The 16,225-nt window shown below is 38.4% G+C and overlaps 1 protein-coding gene across 1 annotated transcript in view; it reads left to right on the top strand.

The window, feature by feature from the left end:
* Nucleotides 1–16,225, top strand: part of LOC138702260 (cytosolic non-specific dipeptidase-like) — a 49,221-nt gene that overhangs the window by 15,362 nt on the left and 17,634 nt on the right. The window contains exon 3 of the mRNA XM_069829844.1: nt 4,488–4,667. Coding sequence (XP_069685945.1) covers nt 4,488–4,667 — 180 coding nt within the window. The remainder of the gene's footprint in view (nt 1–4,487; nt 4,668–16,225) is intronic.

Here is a 16,225-nt window from a genome sequence, read left to right as displayed (position 1 = left end):
TGGGCAACAGACACATTTGGTAACAACCGGTGTGGTTGACGAGGACCAATTATGTGGCCTCCAAATTCCCCAGACCTGACACCACCCGATTTATTTCGCTGAGATTTCATGAAGAATGATGTTTATACACAGCAACTCAGGAATATTCATGATCTCAGAGCAAAGATTTTTTCAGCTTTTGAGAAAGTTACTCCTGAGAAGTTAGGCCACACATGGGAGGAATAAGCCTCAAGATATTAACTTACTGTGTCGTGTTCGCAATGGCGGGCATGTTGAGGTCTAATTTGGACAAAACTCCCATTCTTCTAGAGTGCATGTACAAATTATTTAACAATAAATAGCAACAGTTCTCATTGTATTATGTTTTTATTTTATTGGGTTATTTTACGACGCTGTATCAACATCTAGGTTATTTAGCGTCTGAATGATATGAAGGTGATAATGCCGGTGAAATGAGTCCGGGGTCCAACACCGAAAGTTACCCAGCATTTGCTCGTATTGGGTTGAGGGAAAACACCGGAAAAAACCTCAACCAGATAACTTGCCCCGACCGGGAGTTTTTATTTTATGTCTTCCCAAACGGATCACAATATATTTTTCAGCCAACAAGTAAAAACTAATGTTTATTATTTCAATTTATGGAGTTTTGAATTTTTAAATTGAATTTTTTAAAATAAATAGATATAGTTTATCAAAGTGAAAATGAGTTTAGAAATAAATTATATAGTGTAAGTTATTGAAAGGATTTCAATGTGAATATTCACAATTGAAAATGAGTTAATACTGAAATATATAAAATATATTTCGACCCGGATGTTTCAACTTTTGCTCATTTAGAAATGTTTCAAGGATTTCTTTTGCCTTCATGTTTTACAATCTCTAATGCCAGCTTATGGAAATTAATTGTGAATAGGCTTATTTTTTTACACGTGAACGTTGTGCCTGGACACAGCCTATGCATGTACTCATACACACCTATAAATGAATGAATAAGTAAAGTAATGAATAAATACCGTAAATAAGTGAATAAGTAAACAAACAAATAAATAAATACATAAATAAATAAGTGGTGCATAGTATAATGAATAAATCACAGTAAAAAATAAAATTATTTACACTGACTACTTGCTTCATGAGTCACTACAAATTACGAGTGACTGTAAACATTTTAAGTGTTTCAAAATGTAAAATTCCCCCTTCTTTCAAATAAAATACATTGTCTCATTTCCTAATGAAGAGCTCACTGCCAAATTCTTCTTTTAGAGCACTGATATCTTAGCGCCTAGCTTTGTTTTGTTTCGGCATGTTTGCTGATCAGTAGACCTGAAGTGTGTACGCCGCACTATACTCCATACATACCTATACTGTTGCGAATTGCTCGGAGCCTTTAGGTTACCAAACACAGGACTCTAGTTATCACAAAGAACATATCTGGATTAACAGATTCCATCACAGTGAATCAACACAGTAATCTCCAACTAAATGTTCTTACAAAAAGCTCTTTGCACGAAGACTGAACTAGCAGCGCAGGGTCGTAGCAATAAGGCAATGTTTACATCAATCTATAAGTAACAAATAGCTGACAGTTGTAAAAGGGTGCGCCCTAACATTCTTTGTACTTTCAAAACCACAAATTAATACTCATTTGTGTCGAAAATTGATTTTTGTCCATCTATTAATAGATCGCGCAAAAAGTGCGGCAGCTGCGTTTAACCTGTTGTGTGCGAACTTTATAGTTTGAGATACAGTAGATGAGTTTCGAGCTATCTCGTCATTTTATTTTCTCTTTTACGGAGGAGGGATCCGAAGGCACCGCTCTTGTACAAGTACAGCACGCTGTACCGTGAACGCTGTCTCGTCATACTTAAAAGTGGGCTCATTTTGTTCCATTCACCACAAATTATTTAAAAAAACTGTATGCTTTAGTCATTGCCAAATGTTCCCTAAGTTTATCATTGTAGTATTTTTTTCTTCCGATTCAAGGATGTATCATTGCTGTCTCATTTCAAGACTACTGCGTCTTTTAATCTTCTCATATATCCTATATCTCGTTTACCAGTAGTCCAGTACAGGATGAACCAACCAGGGCTAGACTCCTAACCGCACTCACGGCGGCTGATTCATACGTAACGACACTACCATATACGGAAGATTTGTTCCGAGCTTTTTCGGTTAATATTGCATAATGATGTATTTACCGAACTCACAATTCATGTTCGAAATGACGTCCTTGTGTTATCTGGCAGGCTGCTCATCTCCTGAAGACATGTCCAGCAACTCACCGCAGTTCGTTCTCCGAAATGGTTCGAATTTCGTGCCGGATATTTTGTTTGGATTCCTCAAATGAATGTGGGTTATTCGCGTAAACTTACTTTTAACCACTGAGGTAGAACCATGCTTCGTCACTATAAAAATTCAGGTAGGGTCAAGTAGTCCATCATACACTGACTGTTGGAACCACATGCAAAACTAAGTTTGCTCTGATAAATAATAGGGTTCCGTTAACCTCTGAACTATACGAATTTCGTAAGGTTTTAATTTTAAATGTTTCGTACTTCTTATCACTGAAGACTATGACACCCCTACCTGCTGAGCTACACGGCGGGATGATGTCGTAGAACTTCTTTCTAGTCGGTGGCAAATTTCATCTAACATCTCACAGAGAACACGCTGTACGCATGTTCTTTTCTTATCCAATACTCTACGAAATTTCTTCACTAAATTGTAAATCATTACTTTAGAAGGTTCTGGCGAATTAGGGAATGACTGGCGGAAGTTTGTTACAACTGTTCTCCAAGATACTTATAAACACTCCTTGTTCAAGGCTATATTTCATAATGGACACACTACTGCACTCAAAATGTACAGTATACAGCTGCACTCTCACTATGTGAACGTGTTAACGTAACTAAACACGAAACGTACGTGAGCAAGAGGTCTGATCACTGCGATGGAGCAGCAGTTACGCATACGACTTTCAGTCTAGCCGATCTAGCCGATCTAGCTCTGACTGACTCACTCTGTAGCTTAGTAGCCGTTCCGAGGGCATTCTTATGACTTGTTTCTGCTAATTGTTTTTATATTCTTTGATGTCTTCTATAATATTTCTTACTTTCTATCTTTCTGTAGTGCTTTAATGATGTTTATTTTGTCTAACAATTTTACATTTGTTGCAGATTTAATAAATCTTATCATTAGTGATAATTCTTGATTCTGCTCAGTTCCTATTGCTATGTCTTATTAATTTTATTAAATTATTATGACTTCTATTTATCTATGAGTCAAGTACTTAATGTTTTGTTACTCTTAAGGCATTAGCCTACGTCGTGGCAGGAAGTGAAACGCTGTTTCATTTCCTACAATAAGTTTCACGGACGTGTCCCACTACATGTAGAAACCTATTTAGGTTATTAAAACCGGAAAGAAAAACAATTACTCCTATTGCTGATATGACTTTACTGAAATACGTTTGTTTGTGGATTTTACGTTTGATCCTTCGATTATTTTATCAATCTGTCGTTGTGATTCAGTAATATTTTTGAAATAATATAGGCTACTCGATGTTTAATGGCCTTCCATTGTGACTAATCCTTCATCGCAGATTTTGTACTGATGTGGAAAGGGTGGGTTCCGGCCCACATGAAGAATGATTGGAGTTCTCATTTACCAGGATACCAAAACTTGTATTTTTTAATTGGTTATTTAACTACGATATATCAACTACAAGGTTATTTAGCGTTGATCGAATTGATAATAGCGAGAAAGTATTTCGCGAGATGAGACCGAGGATTCGTCATAGATAATCTGACATTCGCCTTACGGTTGGAGAAAATCTCGGAAAAAACCAAGCAAGTAATCGGCCCAAGTGGCCTTCCAAAATATGGCCACGAAGACGTAAGGTTACATACACAAGTGATTTTAAGTGCATCCAGAAATAAAATTACATTTACAATTACAAGTAGCTATCGCTGAAAATGTCGGTCAGTTTTTCGAATGCATGCTCCACCCCTCTTGAATAAATTTCGAGTCAACATGCTGCAGCTCACTATATGTAATTCGTCTGTCGTTTGTAAGATATTATTTTCAGATCTTGTACTGTAAGAAATTCAACGATCTCTTTTAGGAATCTATGTATGCACTTTCTAAATTAGTATTTCATTTTTATATTGTATGTGCAATGCATGAATATTCGTCGTCGAAATCTGTACATCATTTACGTTAGTCCATAGCGGAAAAAATCGTGACATAGCACACTCATTTACAAAGCGAGAATTATAGACATTATCAGACGAAATAGAGAGTAACTCACTTTCGTTGAGGATTTAAGCGTAATAATATAAGCTATTCTTCTGCGCTTATAAGCCAACGCTGACCGATAATACCGTCGACGGAAGTGAATATTAGATCTCTTCCAGTTGTCACAGTATGGGTGGTTATGTCCTCTGAGGAGTAAAGAGAACACACTGAATGTTTGCTTCTGCTTACAGGTATCAGGCAAGGTCTCATTGCGCCTGGTGCAACATCAAACTCCAGAGCGTATCACTGAGAAGGTTCAGGAGTATTTGCAGCAAGTGTTTAAGCTCCGCAAGAGCTCCAATGTGCTCCGCGTGCAGCTACTTGCTTCTTCCAAGACCTGGTCCGAGAATCCCCTTACCCCGCACTATCAGGTATCTTATATAACTGCGGAAAATTCGGAATTTTGAAATTTATTTCCAAGTCGCTAACATCTTTGCTTAAGTATTCTTTTTTAAGATCACACGATCAAAGAAATGCGAAGATATTTTATGGAATATTACGCCAATGTAACATAGCTTATTTGTAGTTACGCCATTATTTATTCAGTTATTTAGAATTACGACAAGGAAATATACAGTCTGATCCGTTTGGGTATGGATGATTTAAATTTATTATTATAAAGCTATTATGATTGAAAAAAAAAACAACTGAATAGATTACAGTGAACTATAGTGGACTTCATGTTGTCAGCAAACAGCTGGATACATTAAGAAGATTGATGATAGAAAAAAATTCTTGCTGGTTATATTATGATTAAAAGATGGGAGTTTCCATATATTACAATCAACAATGCATAATCTGAAAGGACAAATGAAAATCGTAGGTGATTAAAATGGCTACTACAAATCAATAACGGGCACAATGTGTTCTTTGGTAGGCCTATGCTAAATTTGAGAGTGTTAAAAGAGTTCAAAGGAAGTTTCGAAATGAGTATGGTGTGCGTAATGTACATAAATACGATTCCATAATGTTGTGGTATGTAACATTTGTAGAAACAGATTATGTATCAAAAAAAAAAAAAAAAAAAACATGCAGGAAGTCGCAGGCGAAACCCAGTAAGAGAAGCAGCTATTTTTTGACTTGACCTCCAAACTCCCCAGATCTGACTCCTCCTGACTTCTTCGTGTGAGGTTTTGTTAAAGACATTGTCTATTCACAGAAACCCAGGAACATTGATGACTTGAGAGTAAACATTACTCAGAAACCTCAAATTTCTGCACATTTAAAGGACAACATTAAATTTTTTTTCAAAAATTTATTATTATAATACACTGTTTTCTTAAATTGACTGATCATATTCGGAATTAAATCAGTGGCTATGAAATGTTTCATATGAAACAATTTTTATCTCGAAAAGAAAGCGAAACCGAACAAAATTTTATTAAACTATTTTGTTTGAAATATTTAAAAGAATAACGCCCTGAAATTAATGACATTACTTACGGTTCACCCCTGTATTGTTGAGGTAACCCTTACTTAGCTAAGTAATGTAACCTTCATTACGATGTGGAGGAATATCTAAGAATAGCACTATTCGTTTTATGTCATTTGGATTTTCTATTTTAGTTGCATCTTGAACGGTATTGTACTTTATATCCATGTCCACAGTTCCGGTATACAAATAGTCCGTGATGTAATGTATCTATTTTTTCCACATGTGTGACATAGGGGAGGAATACTGGTGGTTTTTTTTACTGTTATTTATACTCGCTTTAACATTTCTGGTCATATCGCGAGTTAATCTTTCGGGTGAAACCCGAAGGCCTATGTAGGCTTACTTCTGTTGAGACTGGTTCTATTGCTGTGAACTAGATGGCGCCTATAGATGTATTATTGATTTGTTATGAATATGATTCTGGTGATGAATGAAGCCGGTGATATTCAGGGATATTGTGGCCCGGATTTCCTGGCATTTGCCTTACGGTTGAGGGAAAATCCTCAACCAGAAAATTCAACCCGACCGGGAATAGAACCCGGGCCCTCTGCATAAGAGACCGGCATGCTGACCCCTACACCACGAGGTGGTCATTACTGATGTTATGATTATTTTTTTTTAGTTTCAGTAGGTATTATGCCATTTATACATTTATAAGCACTGCTTTTCCAATCATTTGGTATATTTAACATTTTGAAGGTCGGGAAATTTCATCATGATTGAAATAGGATTATTTTGCAATGTAGATAAATATCAGTAGATATCCTTGGTTTTGATTTATTTTGCATTCTGTGTAAAGGAGTTTGGAAAGTTCTCAATTTTATTGTCATAATTCGTCGGAATATGACGTGTTGTGATACACTATCGGATATTGTTGTAGATATCCATAAGATACTTTTTATGAGAAAAACTTGACATTTCCGTTGATCACAATAGAGATCCAGTTCTCCCTTTTCTGTCGGTTTCTATAATTGTATTTTAGCAATTTTGTACCATTCCCGGTCGTATTTCCAAAACCTTTATTCCGAATACCTTCATTCCCGAATGACCTCATTTCCGAATCGGAACGGTTATTCCGAATAGGCAGATTTCTGAGTCCTTATTTCCGATTCACAAATACCATTAGGCAGGTAAAAAATTAAAAACTATGTAACAAAAATAATTCCAGGAACAAAAGGAGGCAACATTGTTTGGTTGCCAGGCGATGCTCAAAATTAAAAAATTAAAAAGTATGGAACCAAAAATAATTCCAGAAACAAAAGGACCTTACATGCCCACTAAATCTGCCAGCACGTGCGATGTGCGATTTTGAGTTAGGCACCATAAATAGCATTAATGCAGCTCTTCCTGGTACTCACACTACAGCATGCTTCTCCCACTTGGATCAGTCGGTCTATCGACGTGTTCAAGCAGAAGGTCTATGATGCAAATGATCGCCATGTAAAAATCGACATACACATGCTTCTGAAACTGGCTACGTCCCTCCGTAAGACGTCAAACGATCTTTCAGGGAGCTTCACAGCGTCGTGGACGATGATGTGCTCTTAGTAGTGGATTACTTCGACGCCAATTTATTATGTCAACGGTAGAAGAGCCCGAGGTAGAAGACCCGCACTACCACATCTTACCCTATAGAACTTTGGAACCACTATGATGCCACTGTGTATAATGAGCACCGGACCAATAACCTCGGTCAGGGTTTCCACAACAGATTTCACGTTGTTGCAGGGAAGGAACACCCGAGCTTCTACTCAGCAATACAAGAATTACAACAGGAGCAGGGGGATATCGAGACAATGCTGCGAGAGTTTAGAATGGATCGAACCGTACGATGTCAACCTAAAAAGAAATGGATTCAGCTTCAGAACAGAATTCGCGATAATGTCTGGGAATATGACATTTACAATAATGATAACAGCCGCATGGAGAAGCCTACTACTTGAGAACGTTGAAGCATCAATTTTCACTTTAAAACTTTGCTCTGTAAAATGATATATGAATAATAAATAAAATGTAATAGTTCGGGAATACCAGCTTTCGAAAATATGATTAGTAAACGTTCGGGGGGAAAAAAAATATTCGGAAATTTTAGCGCAGCCGGAAATAAGGTCTTCTGAAATAAGACCAGTCGAAAATAATACCATTTAGAAATGGTCTTCGGAATAAAGGTTTCGGAAATACGACCAGGAATCATTTTATACACATGTCCGGACCACAAGTAGTAATTATTAATATTCAGTTCAATACATTGAGATATCTCGGCCGGCAAGGGCAGCACATGACTTGAGATACCACGGCTTAGAAAGAATGTATATGTTAATATGCCAGACTTTCCGAAATAAATTTAAATTTCGATATTTTTGTTGCGCTAGAGTGTATTTGATATTCGTCAGCAATGGTGTTCAATTTAATTCCAGCATTTGTTGCATATCTGCATGGATACTCGTTCTGTGTATCTTGATACGATCTTTTACAGGTATCTCAGCGAAAGATATGTCGACAGGCCATTTCCCCAGAAGTAATAACGTGGATTTTTGGAGGCTGATTTTTGCTGTAGAAGCTAGTTCGTAACTCCTAAGTATCTGTTGAGGGTTTACCATGTGTTTTGGGTGTCTTAACCGTATCTCTATGTCATCAGTAGAGTCCTGCGTTTGTTACCTAAAGCCTTCAAGCTACCCGCAACAGTGTAGGTGTAGTCTATTTATTTGTCTATGGTTGGTAGCCTATGTATGGAGTTAGCTTTGCGTCATCCAACGCTACTTAGTCCCGGTCTGATGCTCAGTGAACATGCGAATATAAGGCTAGGCGGTTGGAAATGAGTGCTACAATAGAAGAATTTGGTAGCGAGCACGTCATTAGAGAAGAAGAAAATATATTTTATCAGAAAGAATAATACTTAAAATGTTTACATCATTTATTGTAATGTGTAGAGACTCGTGAGACACGCACTTATTATATGTTTATTTTAAGTTTGTGCTGAAATTGATATTTTTCATTTGTTAATTCCAAACTTTAATTATATCTGAAGTATGTAGAGGCGTTTCACTTATTGTAAAAATCAGGGGTAGACAAATTCCGGACGCGAAGTACCATGGCGTCTGAATTGTTTGAGTTCAAGTTTTTTAAGACTTCTACTTCTTTTATGTCTCTACGACTAATATACAGTATAATGTTAACCAAATCGGTTGTAGGAAGAAATTCGAATTTGCTTTTTAAATTAGCGTCTCAAGATATAGTCTTACATAGCTTCAGATCGTCTCTGAGAGGGTGTGTTTGCAATGCATAGATATTTAATATTGATTAATATAGTTCAGTAAATGTATCTTTATCTTAGCTAGAATGGTTTCGTCATTGTATGTCTCGACGAAATATGGTAGCTCCTGAAAGTAAAGGGGCTGACACTCCTGTTTTTTTTTTTATTTCATCCCGAGTAAAAATTATCATTTGTTGCATATAAGCTGCCTTTAAATATTCATTCATCCATAGTGTTCTGCCGAAGGGCAGGTCTTTCACTGCAAATCCAACATTCTCCAGTCTTTTCTATTGTCTGCCTTCTTCTTAGTCTCCGCATATGATCCATATATATCTTAATGTCGTCTAACATCTGATATCTTCTTGTGCCCCGAACTCTTCTCCCGTTCATCCCTTTAAATGTATACTTCGTTATTGTTATTAAATCGAAGTGGTATTTCTATTATTCACCAACTTACACACACAGGTACAGGAATAAACAGATGTAGACACAATACTGGTGCATGAGGAACGACTCCCTGGTTCACTGAAGCGTAACCTGTTGACTTGCAACTAGCTCTCCTTACGAATCTAGTAGGGGTCTAGTCATCACCATATGCTATCGTTGAAAGTAAATTATCTGGTGGTATGTAACGAGTTAGATGAACCTGTAGCATTCTAATTAATGGTTCTGTACAAAGGGAATATAGTAATATAGACAGTGGGCAACGTTGTCTTACAGCACTCTGAAGTTTAAATGGGTGTATAACGTATCCATTACCTTGCACTCTGGAATGAGCATCGGTGTGAAGAAACTGAATGGCATTGATGATTAGGTGTGGTATTTTCATTCTGTGCACAATCTGCAACATGTATTGAGGAGTGATGGAATATAAGATCGGATTCTATTGGCTATTATTTTTTAATCAGTTTACAATGAACATTGAGAAGTCTAATAGGGCGAATATCCTTTACGGTTGTTAGAATCGTCTTCTTGGGTATCAGTATGATAATTCCTTCGTTAAATCCCTTTAGAGAGTCATTCATGCGCAGTAATTCGTCGGTGCATGTATGTTTAATAATGTCCAAATACTATTTATAGAAAATATAATCAATTCCATCCGGACCAGGTGCAGAGTTTTTACTGGAAGACTTTATAGCTTGCAAAATTTCATCTAGACTTAGCCTATGGGTTGTGTTAATATATTTATTTCCTCTTCCGGGACGAATGTTGTTATCTATTCTAATACTCTAACTTGTTCTTTCTGTTCAGAAGGTTCATATCCAAATAATTAAGTGTAATGTAATTCTGCTTCATGAAATATCTCTTTGCATGATGTGATATGTCGATTACAGTATCTATTGTTGTCAGATTGAAGATGTATTTCTTTTGACTCCTGTTTTTTTCCGTAGTAATCGGATATAAGGAAGTCCTCTCCTTCCCATATTTGTTCTGACACATGATCGTGTTTTGTCTTTTTCCATGATTTATTCTTGAAATTGAGAAGTGCGATGTTTTATTCTCTGTATTTCATCTTCGACGTTTTGTCCAATGCTTTGATTCATAATCAGTTTCTGAAGTAATGTGTTGTAGAATTACTCATATGCCTTCTTTCCTGGGCCTTCACCTTTCCAATGGATTTAAAAGAAGAAATAATGGTGTGTTTATAAATTCTAAGCCAAAAATTCCATGATCACTGCCATATAGTTAAAATGGAATTGGATAATACTATTCCTAAATTTGGCCACGGGAACTGGAAAATAAACACTGCTTGGTTATATCCAGGCTTAGGATCCGAGATAATTTAAGAATGAAGTGAAGTTACAGTGCAACAGAGTACAGATGGAGTGAGGTTGCGCGTTGAGTTTTGTTTACCTGTGCGTTAATGTAAAATCCGATTCGTGATCAGAGATACAGTATTCTTCCGTCTCTCCCTACGAAACGAAATCAGTCCATCACAGTGCATTTTCAATTCACAGTGAACAGTTTTTTTTTAACTACTTAGTTGCAAGTATGTACATGGTTGTTCATTGTAACGCTAACGCCTTCAACATCACCGAGGGACATAAAAACTTGTGAGATATGTATCCTACTTCATTTTCCATCGTCATTAGATTGTACTATTAACAGTGGAATATAACGCAGCACATTGACGTCGTTCTTTACATTCACAGTATGTCTGTTTATTATGTTCAAGAAACTCTGTAATCAAGTTGTGCGTACATTGGTTGCTAAAGTGTCCCGGATCCTAAGCCTGGTTATATCACAATATACGAGATTAATTCCTGGAACGATGGCAAGCAGCAAAAGGGCGAGAATTTCACTCAAGTATGACTGATGATCACTGAAAGCCACTAGAATTAAATGCGTGCGAATCACTTTGTCTTTTTGTTGTTTAGACAAGTATATTTTATCTATTCGGGAAGCCGAGTTACCGCGATAGAAGATAAAGTTGCATAGTTTCCATTGCAGACTTCCCAAGCAAATGTAAATCTTCACATATTCTTTTTAAGCTTTTAGACGGGTTGTAGGCGCCTAATTTTATTGGAATTTAGCATTAAGTACGTTGTTTAAATCTCTTCCTAGTATGTGGATATTGTATTTGTGTTGAAGATAGAATGGCAATTCTTCAGAAATCACGCGTTCCCGTTCCGTTCTATTGTTCGTGCCTGATGGTAAGTAAACAGTAACTATCAATTTTGTTGGCTTCTGTAGATAAAATTCTACCACTGGGGTGTAGTTCCGACTGTTTAATGGATAAACCGCTTATATATTATCACTGTTCCTCTATTTCAGCCCTGGGCATAGAGGGGAAGGGAAAATGAAAAGAGATACCACAGCCCATGTCCTTTCCGCTTCACCGCTTTAGAAACGAACACATAGTAAAACACTGTGCATCACTGGTGGATTTTAGGCGACCAGCGAAAGCCGAAAGCTTTAATGCATGCCTTTTACAATCCGTTACTCAGTAATGCTTACTTTCAGGTCTACTCCTATCGTTCCGATACATAACTGTCTCTGCCAGAGAATATGAAATGGGGAGTGAAGGGGTAGTCTGCAGTACCTCAATTGAAGTACTAAAGTCCAGATCTGCTCTAATTGCTTCTCCAACATTACTATAAAATTATAATTCGGCTGTAGAAAGTTGAAGTTGTCAATATTCACTTCTTGTAGGTAGTAGGTTATTTTACGACGCTTTATCAACACCTTAGGTTATTTAGCGTCTGAAGTCCACACCTGTGGAGTAACGGTCAGCGAAACCAGGTGGCCCGGGTTCGAATCCCGGTCGGGGCAAGTTACCTGGTTGAGGTTTTTTTTCCGGGGGTTTCCCTCAACCCAATACGAGCAAATGCTGGGTATCTTTCGGTGCTGGACCCCGGACTCATTTCACCGGCATTATCACCTTCATTTCATTCAGACGCTAAATAACCTAGATGTTGATACAGCGTCGTAAAATAACCCAATAAATAAATAAATTTAGCGTCTGAATGAGATGAAAGTGATAATGCCGGTGAAATGACTCCGGGGTCCAGCACCGAAAGTTACCCAGCATTTGCTCGTATTGGGTTGAGGGAAAACCCCGGAAGAAACCTCAACCAGGTAACTTTCTCCGACCGGGAATCGAACCCGGGTCACCTGGTTTCGCGGCCAGACGCGCTAGCCGTGGACCACTTCTTGTAAGAGTAGGACATCAATGTCATTGTAGATTATACAAATGAGCGCAACAACCGTTGTTTAAGGAGGCTTCGTAAACAATAATTGAGGCGTTCAGAAGTCAACATGATTAACTCCATTTTTGGTTATTTTAGAGTTTCTAAGTTGGCAATGTACTAAATTGACCATATTTTAAGTGGTCAAAGTGATTAACTCCATAGTTCAGTAAAAAGCTCACAGAATGCAGTATTCTTCTTGACTACATCACAGAATTAATTGTGTGTATTTAACTTTAACCTTGAATATCTCAAAATCTTTGGAAAAGGAGTTAATCATGTTGACTTCTGAACGCCTCAATTTATGTTGAGAGTAGACCTAACGTAGATGCAGACTAAATGCAGAATACTTACTTACTTAAGGCTTTTAAGGAACTCGGAGGTTCATTGCTGCCCTCACATAAGCCCGCCATCGGTCCCTATCCTGAGCAAGAGTAATCCAGTCTCTACCATCATATCCCACCTCCTCCAAATCCATTTTAATATTATTCTCCCATCTACGTCTCGGCCTCCCCAAAGGTCTTTTTCCCTCCGGCCTTCCAACTAACACTATATGCATTTCTGGATTCACCCATACGTGCTATATGCCCTGCCCATCTCAAACGTCTGGATTTAATGTTCCTAATTATGTCAGGTGAAGAATACAATGCGTAACATAGATCCGAACTAAATGCATAATGTTAAGAAGAAAGATAAATTCTTAAACCGAGATGTAAACATGTATTAAATTATAATATCTTACTACGCGGCCAAGGCGGGAACCGTTTTGTTTGGTGGCGCTGCGATTCGCTTCACAACACAGGCCGTGTTGTAAAGTCCACATCAGATTCAAAATGAAGCACATGCTAAACTACGCTCTTGTTTCGTTATTATTAACACGCTTCATCTGTTATATGTTCGTATATATAGTTAACTTTATTGTTCAGTTTTATTTTATCATATGCTTACACACATAGGAATCTATTCAGAAAACACACGAAAACATCGGTGTTCGTAAAGGAGGAAACATGAATCGAAAGTAACGTAAACTAAAGTAGGTATTGTATTTAATACAATATTGCATTTCATATACATTTCTTACCTTAGCATTTTAAATTGGCAGGACACCGGACATCATATATGAGGAAATCTACCGGTATAAAACCATCAATGGGCTACTGTAAGTCGTTGACCTGCACTGCAATTTGTATAAACTCCTGACACGTTTACGTCTTGCCAACATTTGTGGACATTGTAATGAGTATGGAACCGTATTTCGACTAGGTAAATAACGGGCTACTATATCAGAGCTTTCTATTAGATATTTATTTCCTTTTATCTTTACATTTTTTGAATGCAAACCCTATGGATAGTATGAGTTTTAGTAAAGTTTCCTTGCACTCTTTTTAAACCTATCTCTCTCTAACAAAATGTATGCGACTTTCCTAATGTTGAAAGCTCTTTTTAGAGACTATAATATTTTTGAACTTCTCTTCTTATGATACATTTGTTCATGTCGCCTAATTCAACCTTATTTGCAGGAGGTCGTCTAACTTTGTTTCGTGTCGATATTTCTACACCCTTGTCCTCACATTCTACCTTTCTTTCTAATCTTGCAGTGTAGGCTTTCACGGCCGGAGTCTATAGATGTAGATTCATTTTCCGGGCTGAGAGGCCGTGGTCTATTAGTTGGTTTTATACCAGACGTTTCGTCTGCAACTGCGGCAGACATCTTCAGTGGAGTGGTATCCGAGGTCGCAAGACTCTTCTCGGCGTACTTGAGGCAACTGATCCTGTGTCTCGAAAAATCGAAAAATCGAAGGAGACTTGGGAGGAAAATTTAAAAGGTACGCAAAACGCGTCCTTGCAAGTGGGTTGGGGGCTGTACAAAACTAAATATGTGAGCTCCAAGCCTGTTGGCCACTAGTCTCACTCCGGGTTACGCTGCTCCCTTGAAGGAGCTCTGGAAAATTTTGAAGGGGAAGCCGAAATTGGACGTAACCTCTTAGGTACCACATACGCGAGGGGGCTGACATTGATCAATTGATCACGGAACGGGGCGAGGAGGAGTTGGCTGGTGTTTGCCGTTAGAATGGCAAGACGCCGTCATCTGTTGTTCGATGACAAAGCAGGTGAAGGCCGTCGGAAGAAGCGCCGTGAAATCTAATCTGCAATTTGAGAGGTCCCTGTCCTTTCAATTTGCGACTTATTAAGTGACCTCGTATATTTAATAGACTATTTATATTATCTGAACTAGGGCATACATCGTTTATAATAAGGGTGGAATATGTATGGGGAAGGGCATATAGGTCCGTGGCCCATTTCTAATAGGGCTCATCCCGACATTTGTCTTACGTCTGAGGAAAACCACGGAATACCTTAGGCGAGATGAGTTGTCTCATGTATAAGAGACTAGCCAATTTGGCTATTGTAGGAGGTGATTGTTGTCATGAGCCTTGTTGAATCGTCTCAATTTTGAGACAAGCCATTTGGCTATATGATGGCTCAATTACGAAGAGGGGGGACAAATGTAATTAGTTAATTAATTTAAGTAATTAGGGAGATTAATGGGGATATGAGTGCAGGTCCGTGGCCCATTTCTTTTAGGGCTCATCCCGACATTTGTCTTAGCGCCTTAGGAAAACCACGGAAAAACCTTAGGCAGGATGAGTTGTCTCAATATCAGAGACTAGCCAGTTGGCTCTTACGTTGAATGACTCTATGAATCGATGGATATATACTAGCCAATTGGCTCTATGATAGTTCCATCGATCAACAAAAGTAGATATTGTTAGGGAGGGATTTTGTTTAGCCCAGTTAAGACAAAGTCATTTTAAAGCGGTTGCACTATCCAAGGAGTCTCATGGAGTTGAGTCGTGGCTACCAAAACCTGGGAGTAACGCCAGCCTCCCTGTCCTCCTGTCTCAATAGTATAGCTAATGGACCTGTCTGGTGTCTACGCCGTAACCTAGGATCATACTGGCCGAGGCCAGATATGAGCGGGTTGAGGTTAGCATGAGCTTCCGCATACAGGTTCCTAGCCAGTCGAGCAATGAACTCGTCTATGGTTGGCAACTCTAGTTCATCATGGAACTTTCTTCTCGAGGCGACTCGGGGGAGATGGGTAATGAGTCGAATCACCTGGTTTTGGACAACTTGGAGTTTACGGAGATGGGACACTGCCGCAAACCCCCATGCGGGTGCGGCATAGGTAATGACAGAGCGAATGAGGGCCTTATACATGGTAAGTCCTACCCTCTGGTTGTCAGGAGTTAAGGCCGCCAGAATGGGATAGTGTCTAACTATCAGCCCGTTGGCCTTACGAAGAAGGGATTGGATGTGATCTCGGAAGGTGAGATGAGAGTCCATAATGATCCCTAAATATTTAATTTGGTTCATCCACGGCATTTCTCGTCCGAAAAGTGTGGGTGGTGGTGGTATGTCTTCGAGCCTCGCTCTTAGTGAAAAGAGTATGGCCTGACATTTCTCTACATTGACCTTGATTCTCCAGTCGTGGAACCACGGCTGGAGGTGATCTAAGATCGACTGCAATCTACGGGACGCTAATCTATA

This window comes from Periplaneta americana, chromosome 6 (assembly GCF_040183065.1).
Source record: "Periplaneta americana isolate PAMFEO1 chromosome 6, P.americana_PAMFEO1_priV1, whole genome shotgun sequence".
NCBI lineage: Eukaryota > Metazoa > Arthropoda > Insecta > Blattodea > Blattidae > Periplaneta > Periplaneta americana.
The sequence above is the reverse complement of the archived record's forward strand: the minus strand, read 5'-3'. Positions and strand labels throughout refer to the sequence as shown.